The sequence below is a fragment of the Zychaea mexicana genome, assembly GCF_025766255.1.
Source record: "Zychaea mexicana strain RSA 1403 chromosome Unknown BDB00scaffold_23, whole genome shotgun sequence".
NCBI classification, from domain to species: Eukaryota; Fungi; Mucoromycota; class Mucoromycetes; order Mucorales; family Lichtheimiaceae; genus Zychaea; species Zychaea mexicana.
Window position 1 is genome coordinate 348,190 of NW_026516686.1, and position 16,179 is coordinate 364,368.

The window sequence follows — 16,179 nt, forward strand, 5'->3', positions numbered from 1 at the left end:
GTTCTGGGGTGTCCATGTCGTCTTTGACGGTTTGCAACTTGTTGTTCTCCAGTCGCGTGAGAGGATACGGATTTAAAGCATATCACTTGCTGCGTGAACCCTTGTCCATGAAAAGCATCAAGCTGTAATTTCCAGTCACTCGTGGGATTATAGTATCGATTGGAGGGTCTCTCGTTTGAACAAATATATTCGCGCAGAGCCTGTATGATCTCGTCAAGCTCATCCAAAGCAGAGGCAATGTGCAATCGAACAGGTTAGGTGGACTTGTCTTTCTGATCGCTGAAGACCATGGTTGTTCAAGGCTGTTACCATTTCGTCCAGAAGTCGCTAGCGGTGCTGTTTTGCAATAGCTTTCTACATCGGTCGTACCGTCTCGTCCAAGTTGCGGTCTTCGTCGTCATCCATGTATATTACAGTATTGAACGGCTGCTCGTCCGATTCATATCCAGCTGCCCGCATTTGCGCTGCTAGCTCGTTAAGTTTCTTTTTTCGTTCACTCGCAAGGAGGATGCAGTTGTCAATTGAGCCGATATGATATTATAAATTTAACATACATAGTGTTCAGTCTTCCATTGTACCCAAGTTCCTTCCACTCTCATTTCTTCTAAGCGTTTAATGAGCTCAGCCTTACATGATCTGCGGTCTTGACATTCATGTTTAATCCGTCGTGGCACCAATTGGAGCGGGTTAGTCTGGATGTGGTTCGTATCGCCTCCATCCATCTCGCGGACTCAGCGGATAACTCGGTATCGGAAATAGAGTCGCATCGAGGATCCCCCTTCTTGGGCTAAATACTGCCATAAGAGTTGAAAGATTGGTGTAAGCTACTGGAAGCAAGGAAAGGAAGGCAAGTTATCCGACAGAGAAGACCCAATTTTAATTAGAAGAGTACAAGAGCACCTTGTACTACAAGCCTCAGATTTGACAGGCTCGCTGTTTCGAAGCATTGATTGCATCACCGCTTAGGCTACCATTACACATACTGCTCCCAATCGGTATTGATATTTTGTCTACTATTTCTGTATTAATTAGCTTGTGGCAGCATTTTATGCAGTTCCATTTAACAGTACATGAAAACTAGTGCTTTTTGTTAAAGTATCTCATTAATCGACGACTGCGTTAAGAAAAGGAACGGTCTACTTCATGAATAGCGGCGGGTACGAATGCGAATCCATTCCTTGTAATCGCCTGCCATAACGAATTATGTACCTGCAATGTATCCATTTAAACCACTAGGTTCTAAATGTATACTGGACCATGACTGAGAGATTGTACCAGCAGAGAGGCATACAGATAAAAGGCGCAGAGGCGACAACTTAATCATTGTTCTAAGTATCTTCATTACCGACGATCCTTTTTTTTTGATACCTGTGTCTTGCCTTTAAACTTGCCATCTTTGCAACAACAGCTATGTATGTACATCATGGAGGTCTGGGGATGATCAAGTGGTCGAGCTGGCTTTCACTGACACGAAAGGATGCCACGGATTCTCAACAGCAATCCGCGTAGCAGATACCTCTTCTTCTCACGATTTCCAATGAAAAAAGTGTATGGTGTAATAGGCACACTTGCTTAAGCCTGAAAAGTATTATGCCGATAATGTCGTCGAGCATGAAGTCAGAAGATGGCTTTGGGGATAAAGCTTGAATTTCTTCCACGCGCCACTCAATTTTAATGAAAAGTTACTATGCGATACTTGCAACATGCTTTTTCTATTGATTAAAAAGGTATGTAAAAAGTGCGATGTATATATTATATTAATGCTTTTGAAAACTACTATGCATATCTATGAATTATCATCATCACTTCGTTACCATTGCCAGTAATAGCAGTAACATCGAATTACTCGCGCGACGGGGCTTACATCATTTGTAAGGGTACTGATACAAGTACCTCCCTTCCTAACAGTTGGTACAAGTTTCCGTACAGATTAGCGATGAACGCTTAACTATACAGTATGTAGCAACTGTGGTATCTGTTAGAAACGGATTAAGTACAAATAGCTAATTTTTAGTTCTATCAGTAGTATACAAGGTTTGCCTTTAAAAAGCGTCATATAAATTTATCAAAACACGAAATGTGATTTGATAAAGTGATTTGGTGGTGGATGGCCAAGCATGAAGTGCTTACGCCGATACATTATCTTTTCATTGTTCTGCATTTTGATTTTAGAAAAATCCAAACATTATGGGCAGCATGGTACTTAATATTAAGCAATTTATTTGGCTCAAAAGATGGAGAGGGGGTGTACGTGATAAATGTTATCTTTTTATGTACTCATCTAACTATGCTACTGTACTTATACTTAATCTACTTGTGTCTCTTGACCTATTTCTTCACACAATCCGATTCTGCGCTGCTTCACGATTAAATATGCATCTATGTCCTTTCCCTTCAAGACGAAAGAAGATGTTCTTTAATCACGTTTCATCGAATTGGTTTTATAGGAGCGGTATTCATCTACTTACATAACTAAAAAGTTACAAAGTGTTACTGTTAATAGTAATTTGCATTTGGTGTCTTAATAAAGAAGGTTCTGACAGAATAGAAAAATTCATGTACCAATGTATTTGTCACTAAGTATCGGTAAAACAATTTTTGCGGAATAGTGTAGGTGCGTTCCAAGCGTAAAGTCTTTTTTTATTCGTCGTTCAATCCAGCTTTCACTTATTTGCTTCTTTTTTATTTTTAACTGGCAACCTGATATCACCCAACCGAAAATACCAATTACTACTTTTTTCAAATAAATGTTTAAAATTCGATGAACAATAATCAAGGGCATTTCATTGATAACACCGCACAACCAGATTACAGTATGTCCAAGTGAAAAATATATATATATATATAGAGATTTCTTGTGAGATTCTTTAAGATCAGTCTCTACTTTTTTTTGTTACCATTAACTGTTGATCACGATATTTTTTTACTTTATGAAAAACAATAGACTGGAGCCAAGAAGCCCAAAGAGAGAATAATCGCACGCAACAGTATCCAACACAAACATTGCAGCAACTCTTGAAAAAAGCAAAAGTAGGTACAGCAGCTACAACAACTAGACGAATAACGCCAACAGCAACAGAGACGAATGGTGGTATGAAGACATTCGGCACCAACGGATCACCAAATACCAACACTACTGGTATGGCTTTTAAGACGAGCTTTTTTTTCAAAAGAATTCAATGTATAAAAATGCTAAGGATCTCGGATTGTGTATAGAATCGCCTGTGCAGTTTGCGCTTCCTGCAAACTTGGCGTTGCCAGCCCGACCAGCAACGGCGACGCCAACTGCTGCTAATACCACTGAAGCGCCAACCACAATGGAAGCCACAGCCGCAACTGTTTCGCCGCCAACAGCACCACAATCTCCACAGTCTGCTCGATTGTCATCAGTAGCAGTAAAAGCCTCGCCTTCACAACCACGCAATGTACCGACCACTGCTCCATTCTTGACTTCACCTTTCAACACATCGCGTTACATGGCAACAACTGCATCGCCAACCCAAAGTCCAGTGTCGAATGCAGCTACTGTCGTGAACAGCTCGGCTACCTCAGCTGCAGCGTTTGCCGCAGTAGTAGCAAGTCAGGGCAACACGACTCCTGGTGCTGTTGTTGTACCTTCAGCAGCTACGTCGCCTGTGACTCCTACTGCTCAGAACCCTACACTTGCTCAAGATGTGATCCAAAAACAACAGCGAGAACTGCTAAGAATGTTGAATAAATATCGAACACAACAACAAACGCAACTTAGCCAACAGCGATTCATACAACATCAGCGCCAGCTACAGCAGCAGCAGCTACAGCAGCAACTGCAGCAACAGCGAAACACACATTCTTTTTCTACATCGCCACAACATAAGAATCAACAGTACCAGCAGCAGAGGAACGTGGAAAGCAGTGCGATCGCGCAGCGAAATAACATTCGTTTGGCTCAACTTCAACTAGAAATTTCTTCTGCAACCATGTTTGGACCTGCTTGTGACGAGTTCTTGGAATGGTTAGAGGATGCTCGTGCATATAATCCCGGTAACGAAGTTGCGATAATGGCCTGTGCTGCTGTAAGTGTGTCTAATGAAAAGAAGGATATTTTTCTTCATCCCTTTTGTTCCCTTGTTATTGCATAAATGTAGTAGATCAATCGATGGAATGAGATGAGTGGACATGTTAAACGATGATGATAATTGACAAGCTCGCATGATCGTTACTTTACTTTTAGGCTGTACGACAAAATTTCGAAATGGGTCGATGGTCCAGTTTACGTATCTTTGATACTATCCATAAATATGTCAAGTACCTGAGCGATCCGTCTCGAGGTAAGTTATATCTGTACTCAAAATAAACACTGACATTGATCGTCATACCAGAACCCTCCGACTAAACGTTTGCTATAGTCACAATTGAAAAATGGAGAGATGAAATTCGTACGGTAACATTGGGCGAATCAGGCTCTCCTGCCACTACAACTGTTAATGCTGCGACTACTACATCATCCTCTCGATCGCAAACATCATCACCTGTGGTGACTCCGTTTAACAGTATACCGATACGTCATCAACAGTCAGAATCACCTGTTCTAGCCCAATCCCCACAGAATCGACGATTATTGCCAGCCAACGCACCTATGCAGCCGGCTCATGCGCAAGCACAAATACCCACTTCTGTTGGACCGGTAGTCCCATCCATGCCATTACCACAACAATATCAAAAGAAGCAGCAGCAATATATGTTCCAAATGGCACACCAACCGACTCCTCAAACACCGCAAGTAGCACCTCCAACACCACCACAACAGCAGCAGCAACAACAACAGCAGCAACCGCATGCACCCCTTGGACCACCCAATTTTCAAGTTTCTTGGGACCAGGCGCTATGGAACCATTATTCTACTGTCTCTCCTGATTCTAATCACAATGCCGCGGCAATTACAGCTGCCAATTTGGTCAATGTGAACCGTGCGCACATGATGGCTCCGCCCGCCGCTACCACTACCACTGCTTCTGTGGCCGGAGCGCCAGCACCAAAGACAAATCAGCTCCCATTTATCCGGAAAATCGGATACGCTGTCAATCCGTTCCGTTTGAAACACAATAAGACGATAACTAGGGTACCTTTCTTTATCAATCCCGACGGATATACCAGAATGTGGAAGGGGTCTCATCCAGGGCCTGTGGATCCAAACCGATTACCCATTTCGTTTGTCCTGACGGCTTGGCGTGATAAAACACACGAAAACAAATGTGAATGGCCTGACACTATTAAACTCGAGCTGAATCGTACTATACCCATCATCACAAAGGTACGTATATATGGGCTGATAGTAAGAATGGTCTTTTTACTGACATTATCATAATCACATAGCGAAAGAAAGCACATGTGCCAGGCAGACCAAACAACGTTTTCAGTTATCAAGGCAAAGATAAACCGCTGGATGCTGGCGGTTATTTGAATCAAGGGAACAACGAACTTACGATAGAGCAACTTGATTGCGCATGTGTGAGTACATTTTAGCATTTCTATCGCTGGCAAAAGATAAACGCGAATGCTAACTCTTGATCTCTCTTCGTCTCTTCTTCACTGTTTCTCTTACTGGCACCATAGTCGTACTACTTTGCCATCATCATGTATGTTCGCGAGTCCGAAGAGATCATAACAAATTGGGTCCAATCCCGGATATTGGATATCAACAACGGTCGCGGAATTGTAAATCGGTTACTGGGAGTAGCGGGGAGCAATAACAATGGTGATGACGATCTCGAAATTTGTCAAACCAACGTGAAGATTGGGCTCAAGTGTCCTATTTCCTTGCAACGTATCAAGGTTCCGACAAAAGGGCGAGACTGCAATCATGCCGATGTAAGTCTCTTCTCTCTCATCGTAAACCAGTAGATACATCTGTTTATCATCAGACCATCTGAACCCGAGTCGTGTCTCAATCATTTTTTAAATGATAATAATAGTGCTTTGATTTGACATCCTACCTGGCTGTTAATCACGAAAATGCTTCTTGGAAATGCCCGCACTGTAACGAATACACGCCCCCGGACAAGCTTAATCGGGACGCCTTTTTCGAAGACTTGCTTAAACGAGCCGGCAAAGTTGCAGTTGAAGTCGAGTACACGGAGGATGCTGACCATTTCCGCGTCATTAAGTCTGAAACACCTGATCCAGAAGATCAGCCCTCAGCCGACGAAACGGGCAATGTATCAGCGACAGAGTCGGCGGCGGTGGCGACTACTATTACTACTACTACTACTACTACAGTAACAGCCAAAGTAGAGCCCGAAGTGGAACGGAACGTGATCAGCTTGTTGAGCGATGACGAAGACGAAGAAGAACAAGAAGAAGCAGCACACGGAGGACAGAATGTCAACCAGGCAGCAGGCGTCAACAACAATGGAGAGGACAACAATACGAGTCGCAAACGTACGGCAAACACGGAAGAGTCAGTGCAAACGGCCCAGTCTGAATCTAGCGTGGAAAGAAGTCCAGCGACGCCCGGTGACATTTTTGGCATCAAGCGCCCACGGCACGGTGAAGAAGCATATCAGACCCAGTTTGCGCCAATGGATACAAACGAGCTGCTGAACTCTTTCTTCGCACTGGCGTCACAGACTGGTGGCGGAAGTAACAACAGCGACAACATTCACGCTACTACCAATACAAATAATAATAATAACGATTATTCAAGTAGCGGCCTATGAATGTCTTGTCTTGTTCCCTTACTTCCTTTATCGCCATCGCGAGAAAAACATAAAAAATTGTCCTTACACGTACTCACTTCATATCATCTATCATCTCTCACACTTACACTCTCTCATCCTTTAAAATTTTTGCATACTTATCTCAATTTCCCCTTACCTCCTTCCCGCATATTTGGACAGGATGTTTGTAAATTTTATTTCTTCTTCTTTAACCTTGGAAGAAGATTCTGTGTAAATATGTACAGTTGGTCTTGTTACATCCTCTCTCTACCGGGAATGTCCTTTCTTCATGCTGCGGTTGTACTGCATCAGCGTCGGAGTTGCTGTCAGGGCAGCAGCTGTTGTTGCGTCTTCTTTGTGATCCGATATCTGGTCGCCCTTTATATCCACGCAAATAACTTGGTGTTCTATCAAAACAAAGTATGACCGTTTATCGTGGTTGACCAGGGATGTGCCTCTGCTATCAGCACACTACACTTTGTTGTTGTATTCATCGATTGGGTCCTACGCATACTCTTTGCTACCGCCATCCTTTCGATTGGGTCCGCTTTGCACCGCTTTGTGGAACGCTGTTTAAAAAAGGATGCCAACGTGTCGCGCAGGTTTTAGCTGCGTCACTTTTTCCTTTTCTTTCTTCTAATTGCATAACAGATTGACAACACCATGGGTATTCCCAAGTTTTTCAGATGGATGAGGTAAAGTAACCTATTATAAATGACCGGGCATCCAAGCTTAATGACTTGCTACATCCTCATTATATTAAATCACTCTACACTTTATATATACTAAAGCGAGCGGTATCCAATGTGCTCGCAGCTGATCATGCAGAACAGGATTCCAGAGTTTGGTACGTTTTTTAGTCACCCTATCCTTTTTTGTTTGATTCGATAATAAGGAAAAAGAAAGCTTAGCAATGTATAATAGACAATTTGTATCTCGACATGAACGGCATCGTACACAACTGCTCGCACAACAACAATGCTAGCGCGCACTACCGCATCTCAGAAGAAGAAATTTGGATCGGCATCTTTAACTATGTAGATCACATTTTTGCAAAGATTAAACCCAAAAAGCTATTCTTTTTGGCGATTGATGGCGTTGCACCAAGAGCAAAAATGAACCAACAACGATCCAGACGTTTCCGAACAGCACAAGAAGCAGAAGCATCACGAGCAAAGGCAATGGCTAGAGGCGAAGAGTTGCCAGAAGAGCCACCATTCGACAGTAACTGTATTACCCCTGGTAAGAAAGCTGTCATAGATATTTTAGACACACCTCAAGCAGTTATATAGTAACAAAGAAATGTAATTTTAGGTACCGAGTTTATGACCAAACTGACAGCAGAGCTTCGGTATTTCATAAGCAAAAAAGTTTCCGAGGATGCCAACTGGCGTGGCGTCGAGGTTGTTTTGTCTGGACCTGAGGTTCCAGGTGAAGGCGAGCACAAGATTATGGAATATATCCGTCTGGCAAAGGCTCAGCCAAATTATAACCCCAATACGAGACACTGTTTATACGGCCTGGACGCTGATCTTATCATGCTTGGTCTGTTGAGTCACGACCCGCATTTTGCATTGTTACGAGAAGAGGTTACCTTTGGAAGACAGGCTGCAAAGAAAAAGGCAGCGTAAGTGGTTTGGCAAGCTTAATATTTGTGAGAGAGAATGGTACATGGATGAACGAGCGCGGCATACAAGGGAGAAGGTTGTGATGTATATCTAATGGATTGTTGTCTTGTATAGCCTCGATAACCAAAAGTTCTATCTGATGCATTTATCACTACTGAGAGAATACCTCGACCTCGAATTTGTCTCCATGAAAGACACACTGCCTTTCAAATACGATTTGGAACGGGTGTTGGATGACTTTATCCTGCTCGCGCTCTTTGTCGGCAACGATTTCTTGCCGCATCTGCCCAGTTTGCATATCCACGACGGTGCCCTTGGTCTCATGTTTAACATTTACAAAAAGACGCTCCCCAGTTTCGATGGATACCTTCAAGATGGCGGCAATGTCAATATGAAGCGATTGCAAAACATCTTGAATCAGCTGAGTGACGTGGTGGAATTGGAGAACTTTGAAGCAGAACGAGAGGATATGGTCTACTTGGCTGGAAAGCAGCAGGATGGTGCCACAGAGCGCGAATTACTCCACAAGATGGAAAAGAAAAAGAAGGGCGAATTGAGTAAGTGTTATAATAAACAAGGACTGGGGCGACATAGTGTGGGTGTATGACGGAATCAGTGTAGCTAACAGAAAGTTTAATGAAAATTATCATTAGCTATCACCGAAACTCAAAAAAAACTGTTCGGCCAGATCAAAGAATTCATCATGGAACACAGTCCATCCAAGCCAGGACAGCTTCATTTCCCAGCCAACCTCAAGGCTCGCGATCGCCGATTCATTGAGACGATAGCCAACGATTTTAACTTGCATTTTGCAGTCGAGTATTCGAACGAAGACAATTCCAAGCACGTGTATATTGAATTCTTCGAGAACGAAGAAGGCGAGGAAGACACGTCCGAAGAAGACGAAGGTTTTGACGAGGAGGCCATTGCAGCACGTGATCGCGTACTTGCAAAATACGAGAACGCACAGGTGATCAAAGATGAATTGACAGAAGAAGAGTTGGGTCGAATTGAGCAAGAAAAGTACGATGCTGATCACAAGGAATGGAAGCGTCAATACTATCAAGTAAGCTATATCTTTGGTGTTATGTGGCGGTGATGGTGATACAGACGCCACCTTAGATGATGTTGTCTGTGTGTTTGTTTTCTGTTTGTTTGGGATTCGCCACGTGATGGGAAGAACTGTTGTTGCTGTTGCTGATCTATTTCGTGTGATCTTTTGTAAAGGAAAAAATGGGTATTGATATCAACAATGAAGAGCAAATGGACAAGATTAAGCGCGAATACATCAACGGTATCCAATGGGTTTTGCATTACTACTACAACGGCGTTGCTTCGTGGGGCTGGTTCTTCCCGTACCACTATGCTCCCAAAATGTCTGATCTGGTTGATCTTGAAAAGTACCAAGATAACAAGTTTACTCTCGGCAAGCCATTCCAGCCCTATGAGCAGCTTATGGGTGTGTTGCCCACGCTTAGCAGAAAGCTGTTGCCAGCTGCATATCAAGTAAGTATCGTGTTTCCCATAGAAAGAGCTTTTCGCAGACAATAGTTGCGTGTGTTTCATACACCGAATCCATGCTGACAAATATTACTTTTTTTTACCCCACGCACAGGAATTAATGACGAGCACCACCTCACCGATCCTTGACTTTTACCCAAGCCAATTTGAGATGGATCTGAATGGCAAGAGACAAGAGTGGGAGGCAGTGGTCAAGATTCCGTTTATTGACGAAAAGCGGTTGTTGGACGCAATGGAAACCTACGAGCATCGATTAACAAAGGAGGAACGCAAGCGCTCCACATTTGGAGATGCATACAAGTTTGTTTATGACGAGTCGCTCGCTACCAAGAACGACAATGACGACTTCACATACCCAAGTCCTCTACCCGGCGTTTTCCCGGATATCCATCATTGCATGTCGCGGGAGGTTGTCTTCCATTTGCCTACTTTGGATGGTGGTTTACAGTTCAACAAGCATCTGTGCAACGGCGTCAAGTTAGGCAAGGATGCTTTGGCTGGCTTCCCATCGTTAGACACCATACCACACAGTGGTGAACTTCGTTTCCACAATGTCAATGTGTTCCAGACCGAAAGCAAGTAAGGAGAACGGATTGTTGTATCAAGCTGGCTGATAGTTGCCATTGAAATTCACGCTTTTTTGTTACTACACCTTCTTAGGAACGAAACAATGGTTGTCATTCTCAAGAACACCTATGAAAATGCAAATATCGAAGATGTTGCGAAATCTCTGTTGTACAAGCGCGTATTTGTTCGTAAGTACCCAGTGCCTCTTCATAAAATTATGGTTTGTTTATTCACATTGATGCTATGCTGCTGCTAGACTACCCATATCTTCAAGAGGCTGTTGTCATTGGTGTATCAAATCTGCGTGCCAAGTACTACATCAAAATTGCCGGAAAAAAGAAGCAAATTCGCGAACATGTGTTGGATGACGAGGAAAAAGAAGATTGGCGCAAACGTATTGGACGGGTCGAATACATGACGAGCAAGCGATTCGGTCTCGACGTCGGCAAGTCTGAGATTGGTCTACACGTGTGCACGCTGCGTGGCATGAAAATGACAGAATCAGGAGCCTATGTTAAGGAATATGTCAACCCTGCCCAAGAAGACTTAATTCCGTTACAGTCGGTCGTGACCAAGGTGTCTAATCCAGATGCACGTTATCAAGAGCGTCCTCCATCGCCTATCAATGAAGAATTCCCGTTACAGAGTAAAGCGTTCTTCTTGGGAGGCACTTTGTACGGCAGCTTGGGTACCGTCATGGGCTATGGCAAGAACGATGTAGTCAACCTTCAGATGATTGTGCCAACCGATTTTCGACAACGCAGAGAGCCATCTTTTGGTCGTGACGTGGCCCGAAAGCAGATTGAGACAGTCGAGTATATGCCATCTTACGCGGTCAGCAGACAGCTGGGTATTGATGGACTGGTGCTGTCCATAATCACATCTGCAGTGTCTGTACAAGACAAGGGCCTTCAGCGAATCAATGTCGGTTTGAGTCTCAGATTTGAAAACAAGCAGCAAAAGGTGATTGGTTACACTCGCAAGAACCAAAATGGCCAATGGGAATATTCTACCAAGGCAATCGAGCTGGTAGAAGAATACATGCGCGAGTTCCCCAAGTTTGTTGCTATGATGAATATAAAGAAAGGAGGTGGTAAGGAATATTTCTTCTGAACGCAACCTTTTCTGTTCAGACGCTATAGTAATCAAAAATCAACCCTCTAACCCTTTCTTTTCTGGTGTTTCTGGTAGGAATGTTGCATGTAAACGATTTGGTTTGGTCAGAAAGCGGCTCCAAAGAAGTTCAGAGGATGCGACAATGGCTTAAGAACAAGAAGGTGGACGATTTACCCAGAGCGTCGCTACCCACTGAAGAACTGGAGGAAGTATGCTTCATCTTTTCTCTTAATCTTCAAAATGGCTATCTTTGCAGAGAGAAAACTTACTAAAGCTTGTCCTGGTTTCTTTAGCCATTCGTCAAGCTGATTGAAGATCTATCTACGCAATACACTGATGAGTACGACGACCTGCAGTTTAAGAAGGTTATCATCCAACACATCCCGCGTAAAGTTTTGCTTAAGCCCGCCGACGCCGAAGTCAAACTTAACAGCCAATCGTTCAAACTAGGCGATCGTGTTGTCTACGCACTTGAAGCTGGAGCAGTTCCTCTTGGCTTCCGTGGCACAGTTGTTGGTGTGCAGGAGGAAGCAGTGATTGATGTTATATTTGATGCTGCTTTTATGGGAGGTACCAATCTCGGTGGCAGATGCGCGGATTTCCGCGGCTTTAGTTTACCATTCTGGAGTGTAATCAACTTGTCGCATACATCAAACGCACATCAGCCCTACGACGGTTCGGCAAACGATCACCATCCTACTAGCAACTACAACAGCAGCAGACAGCGGCATCATCACAACGACCATCATCATGCACGGAATAATAACCAGCGCAATAATTACCGTAACAGCCATCACAGCAACCCAAAACGAGTACCCTCGCCCTTGCCCTAATAGATGATTCACTCTTTTCTTTGGCAACCCCTTTCTCTCTCTCTCTCTCTCTCTCTCTCTCTCTCTTCGTTTTGTTGATATGACAGTAGTCAGATGTACCCAAAAAGGTTTTATGGTCTCACTTGTTCCAATATCAATAATGAAAGCAAAAGAAAAAGCAATCACATTAACATAACCATGACACACAGTTTCTGTTCTATGTGTATTCTTCAGCCATGATGAGTAGGACTAAGCTGGTCCAGCCAGTAAAAGGATGGCTCCTCAAGCCTTCGCCAGTTCTATCGTCATACTGCTCCCAGACATATCCTGTCTTGCGATAATCCTAACATAGGATCATTTTGTGAGCGTGTGTTGGACACGGTTTATCTTCAACTGGCCGTCGCACAGCAATAGATTTTAGACATTTACCTTGTAAACGTTGTTGATGATATTCTTGCGCAAAGAGGTGTAAATCTTTTGGGCTTGTTCTTGATAAGGACCGGGAACATTGATGTAGTTCTTTTAGAAGCAGAAAAGACATGGTTAAAGTCCAGTCAGTAAAAGGAAACTCAATCCTGTATTAAAAAGGCGGTCGTACATTATGAAGACTTTGCAAAGTGAGATAATTGATATTCATCCAGATCGGACCACGCCAGTACACTTCGCCCGTTCTGTACTTTGGATCAGATGCTGACAAGGAACGCAAACCATAGGGAGACCATAATTCATCTTCATCGGCAATCAAATCCAAGGTAGCGCCCAGCTTCGGGGAATCTGCAGGCAACAATCCGAGCGCAAATGGCATGAGAGTTGCGTAGCCCTTATGGCACACATGCACTGGTTTGCCTGAAAAACGTAAATGTACATGTTAGACTCGTTCATTCCCATGCATTATTGCTTAGAATTCCATCTGCGTCTTCACCTTCTTCCATAGTTTGGTCACAGTACGCTTGTTGTTCCTCGTTCCAGTGCAAAGCATCCAAATTATCCAGCATGTTCTTTTCAATACGAGTGTATTCCTCGACATCATCAGCATATTCTGGACCAAGATGACTGGATATATCCTTAAGCATGCGCGTAGCAAATGCCATCCAGGACAGCAAGTCAGCATGTAATTCACCCACGTTAGGTGGTTCACCGCGTGGATAATCGTCCAAGCCAGAGGTCAGGGTATGTTCAGGTGTGCGACCTCTCCAGCGATACGCTTCTTCATTGTTAGGCGCTTGACGACCATATCCTTCAATGTGACCCTTTTGCATTGTGCGGAACCATTGCCAGTTGAGCTTCAGTTTGGGGTAGACAGATTCGAGCCAGGCGCTTGCCATCGTTGGGTTGTCGAGATGCATTGTGCGCAAAAGATCAGCGTCGTCTATGCTGCCCATCCTGACTGTTTGTTGTCCAGCACCGCCAAGATTTTGTTGATGATGTTCTTCGTGGCTCAAGAGTCTTTGGACATATCGACTAATAGCCAAGTAGAGTGTGGGCGGATTGCCATAGTGAGGGAATTGGGTTTGGAATTCGGCAGGAACTTTGCTGCGTGCTTCGTCGCCCAAAATCTGCTCACGACCAATCCATCCATTGTCGTCAATAAGTGATACCCAGTGCTTGACAATGTTAAGGCTATATCAAGCAGATCATGGTCACCAATGTCAGTATTTTCCACAATCCACGGTGTTCTTAGCTTATCTACAATGTGTATATTTCTTATACCTGAGATCGTTATCCCACTTGCCAATCACAAGCTGATGGAAACCTTCATCCCTAACAAGGAACAAAAAATTGTGTAAGTCTAGACATACAAATTGTTTTTAACGGTGTTGAAGTTGTTACCAATAAAATCCGCGCGGAAAGAAGGGGCGACTAGGTGTAGCAGTGAATAGTGATTGAGGTGACGTGAATTCAGGTTTGGTAGCAGCGCCATCAAAGCTTTCCTCATCTTGCATAGGAGGATGTGACCGATCCACGACTGCAGAACCATGGAAATAACCCATGCCACCAAGCAGATTGCTCAACAAAAATTGGCCAAACTCGACCTCCTTCCCGGAAAATCCTTTTCTTTGAAGATGGAACACGTTTTCAAACCTTGCTTCGAATTCTTCTCGCTGACGCGTGAGTTCCGATCCCAAAGCCTCGCCTGTGGATGGAGTAGTATATATACATGTGTGTGAGCTATACAAAATATCAAGTAGTGATATGTAGCATTGATCGAAATAAAATCAGGGACATACTTGTCATTTTTTTGGGAGAGCTTCCTGATTCGAAGAGAATATCAAACTATATCATTTTTTTTTCAAGATTTTTAGCTACGATTTTGTAGTGCACGCACAACGATAGTACTTTTTTTTTATCAATTACCTGGAACTCGCCCTTGAACACCTTTTGGAAAGCATAGAGATTCGCAATTTCATCTTCTTCTTCGGTCAATTCGTTCTTTAATGTGAAATAAGCATATGGCTTATCCAGAGCTTCCTGTTGATTGCTTTCTTGCATCAATCGTTCTCGTGCGGAAAGGAGCAAATTTGGCATAATGATATCTGCAATAAAAACAGTAAGAATATACACCCAAGTTCACAGGCACTTATTAGTCGACGTTCGCACCACCAAGTCTTAAAGGTTGTCGTTCTTCCCTAATACAAACCTTTGGCTTTCCAAACTTCGTTTTCTGGAGTTTGTAAGCCCCACCATTGCGTACGTGACAGATCCTGCTGGATACCCGGACCAGGTACGTTGTTCAGTGGCCCTGCAATAAAGCGTTTATATACTCTACTTGTTAGTGGCTATTTGTTCCTTTCTCAAAATGATATATGCATAAGAGGCCACTGATTTATCATTTACCATCAACAATCTTGAATTCAAAATCACCCAAATCCGGTGTATCGCCTTCGAGACGAACAGGCGATTCCAATCCCTAAATACACCCGTGTATCAGACGATTAAAATACGTATAACAAACATCGACACGGAGACTTTGGTGTACTTGAGCTATTATTCACCTTTTTTGAGATTTTGCTAACAATATCCATGCTTCCTTCACCCTCTAGACCCATGTAGAAAATGATGCTGGTGATCGACGGAACTGGACAGTGTTAGTCTCGTAGCCATTAGAAGCTAGCTTTCAGATCACGTTTTTGACGTACCTTGATCCTTCATCGGCACACCGTGGATACGAACACCCCAATTACCGCCTGCCAAAAATAAAAAGAATTTCGTGTTACAATGTAAAATTTCGACGGCATGGACAGAGACGTGGCAACATTTGTTTCATTACCATGCTCGCCGCCTGGGATTTTGACAAACTCGGTTGTGATGGCTATATTGCTTGGACCATCGTTAATCGTCTGTAAACCATAACGTCGGCCATCGTGCTTATGATAGCCATATCCCTTGATACCGTCGCCTTGGTCGCATGCATGACGGGCACCTAAGGTAAAAAAAAAGACGCGCGTAGTTAATATACACGCATATACTCTTTCCTTTCTCAAGTTTTTCTGTTTTGTGTATGTTTTTCCACAGCTCTCTACTTACGTTGGAAACCCTGGAGATGGCTTGCGTCGAACCACATCATGCCTGTCATTACGGATTCCGGGAGACGTGGACGGGTACCAAAGTACAGATTAGGACGATAGGTTCCCCATAAGAGTGATGCGTTCGCTGCTTGATCGGCTTGCGAAATAAACTCGACTTCATCAGGACTGATTGCAGTGTGCGATCCAGGCACAAGCAAGAGTGTTGAAATGACCAAGCCGACTACAGAAGACAACCGTACCGGCATTTCAACTTATGTGTATATGGTGTGTATGTGTATGTGTTGTGCTGGTGGACAAGCTGGAAAAGGTG

The 16,179-nt window shown here is 43.6% G+C and overlaps 4 protein-coding genes across 4 annotated transcripts; 3 read left to right on the forward strand and 1 right to left on the reverse strand.

Annotated features, from left to right (window-relative positions):
- Positions 1-2,656: 2,656 nt before the first annotated feature.
- On the forward strand, positions 2,657-4,806 carry BDB00DRAFT_815871 (uncharacterized protein). Its single transcript, XM_053122949.1, has 4 exons — positions 2,657-2,813; positions 2,945-3,139; positions 3,217-4,055; positions 4,214-4,806. Exons 1-4 carry the CDS (start codon positions 2,762-2,764, stop codon positions 4,334-4,336), a joined length of 1,209 nt encoding a protein of 402 aa, XP_052981366.1. The 5' UTR covers positions 2,657-2,761; the 3' UTR covers positions 4,337-4,806.
- On the forward strand, positions 4,805-6,256 carry BDB00DRAFT_815874 (uncharacterized protein). Its single transcript, XM_053122950.1, has 3 exons — positions 4,805-5,293; positions 5,356-5,490; positions 5,596-6,256. Exons 1-3 carry the CDS (start codon positions 4,958-4,960, stop codon positions 5,881-5,883), a joined length of 759 nt encoding a protein of 252 aa, XP_052981367.1. The 5' UTR covers positions 4,805-4,957; the 3' UTR covers positions 5,884-6,256.
- Positions 6,257-7,243: 987 nt separating this feature from the next.
- Positions 7,244-12,524, forward strand: BDB00DRAFT_270802 (XRN 5'-3' exonuclease N-terminus-domain-containing protein). The gene is made up of 12 exons (XM_053116736.1): positions 7,244-7,393; positions 7,490-7,545; positions 7,623-7,940; positions 8,013-8,325; positions 8,441-8,883; positions 8,980-9,392; positions 9,554-9,832; positions 9,942-10,426; positions 10,508-10,602; positions 10,671-11,507; positions 11,606-11,739; positions 11,824-12,524. The coding sequence occupies exons 1-12, from the start codon at positions 7,362-7,364 to the stop codon at positions 12,361-12,363; spliced, it is 3,945 nt and encodes a 1,314-aa protein (XP_052981368.1). The 5' UTR covers positions 7,244-7,361; the 3' UTR covers positions 12,364-12,524.
- Positions 12,397-16,179, reverse strand: BDB00DRAFT_815881 (glycoside hydrolase). The gene is made up of 14 exons (XM_053122951.1): positions 15,868-16,179; positions 15,611-15,763; positions 15,480-15,527; positions 15,336-15,418; positions 15,178-15,250; positions 14,981-15,082; positions 14,698-14,876; positions 14,571-14,616; positions 14,173-14,476; positions 14,053-14,103; positions 13,265-13,962; positions 12,941-13,188; positions 12,772-12,861; positions 12,397-12,685 (listed from the first exon to the last, which is right to left on the reverse strand). The coding sequence occupies exons 1-14, from the start codon at positions 16,112-16,114 to the stop codon at positions 12,560-12,562; spliced, it is 2,448 nt and encodes an 815-aa protein (XP_052981369.1). The 5' UTR covers positions 16,115-16,179; the 3' UTR covers positions 12,397-12,559.

What these genes read in the sequence shown, in the direction of transcription:
- BDB00DRAFT_815871 (XM_053122949.1), top strand. Translation starts at nt 2,762, where the DNA reads ATGAACAATAATCAAGGGCATTTCATTGATAACACCGCACAACCAGAT. An exon ending in CACCGCACAACCAGATTACA is followed by an intron (nt 2,814 to 2,944) that starts GTATGTCCAAGT and finishes GAAAAACAATAG; the next exon opens with ACTGGAGCCAAGAAGCCCAA. An exon ending in ACCAAATACCAACACTACTG is followed by an intron (nt 3,140 to 3,216) that starts GTATGGCTTTTA and finishes GATTGTGTATAG; the next exon opens with AATCGCCTGTGCAGTTTGCG.
- BDB00DRAFT_815874 (XM_053122950.1), top strand. Translation starts at nt 4,958, where the DNA reads ATGATGGCTCCGCCCGCCGCTACCACTACCACTGCTTCTGTGGCCGGA. An exon ending in CTATACCCATCATCACAAAG is followed by an intron (nt 5,294 to 5,355) that starts GTACGTATATAT and finishes ATAATCACATAG; the next exon opens with CGAAAGAAAGCACATGTGCC. An exon ending in AGCAACTTGATTGCGCATGT is followed by an intron (nt 5,491 to 5,595) that starts GTGAGTACATTT and finishes CTGGCACCATAG; the next exon opens with TCGTACTACTTTGCCATCAT.
- BDB00DRAFT_270802 (XM_053116736.1), top strand. Translation starts at nt 7,362, where the DNA reads ATGGGTATTCCCAAGTTTTTCAGATGGATGAG. An exon ending in CAGTAACTGTATTACCCCTG is followed by an intron (nt 7,941 to 8,012) that starts GTAAGAAAGCTG and finishes ATGTAATTTTAG; the next exon opens with GTACCGAGTTTATGACCAAA. An exon ending in GTACAAGCGCGTATTTGTTC is followed by an intron (nt 10,603 to 10,670) that starts GTAAGTACCCAG and finishes TGCTGCTGCTAG; the next exon opens with ACTACCCATATCTTCAAGAG.
- BDB00DRAFT_815881 (XM_053122951.1), bottom strand. Translation starts at nt 16,114, where the DNA reads ATGCCGGTACGGTTGTCTTCTGTAGTCGGCTTGGTCATTTCAACACTC. An exon ending in TTAGCAAAATCTCAAAAAAG is followed by an intron (nt 15,251 to 15,335) that starts GTGAATAATAGC and finishes GGGTGTATTTAG; the next exon opens with GGATTGGAATCGCCTGTTCG. An exon ending in TGACCAAACTATGGAAGAAG is followed by an intron (nt 13,189 to 13,264) that starts GTGAAGACGCAG and finishes TACGTTTTTCAG; the next exon opens with GCAAACCAGTGCATGTGTGC.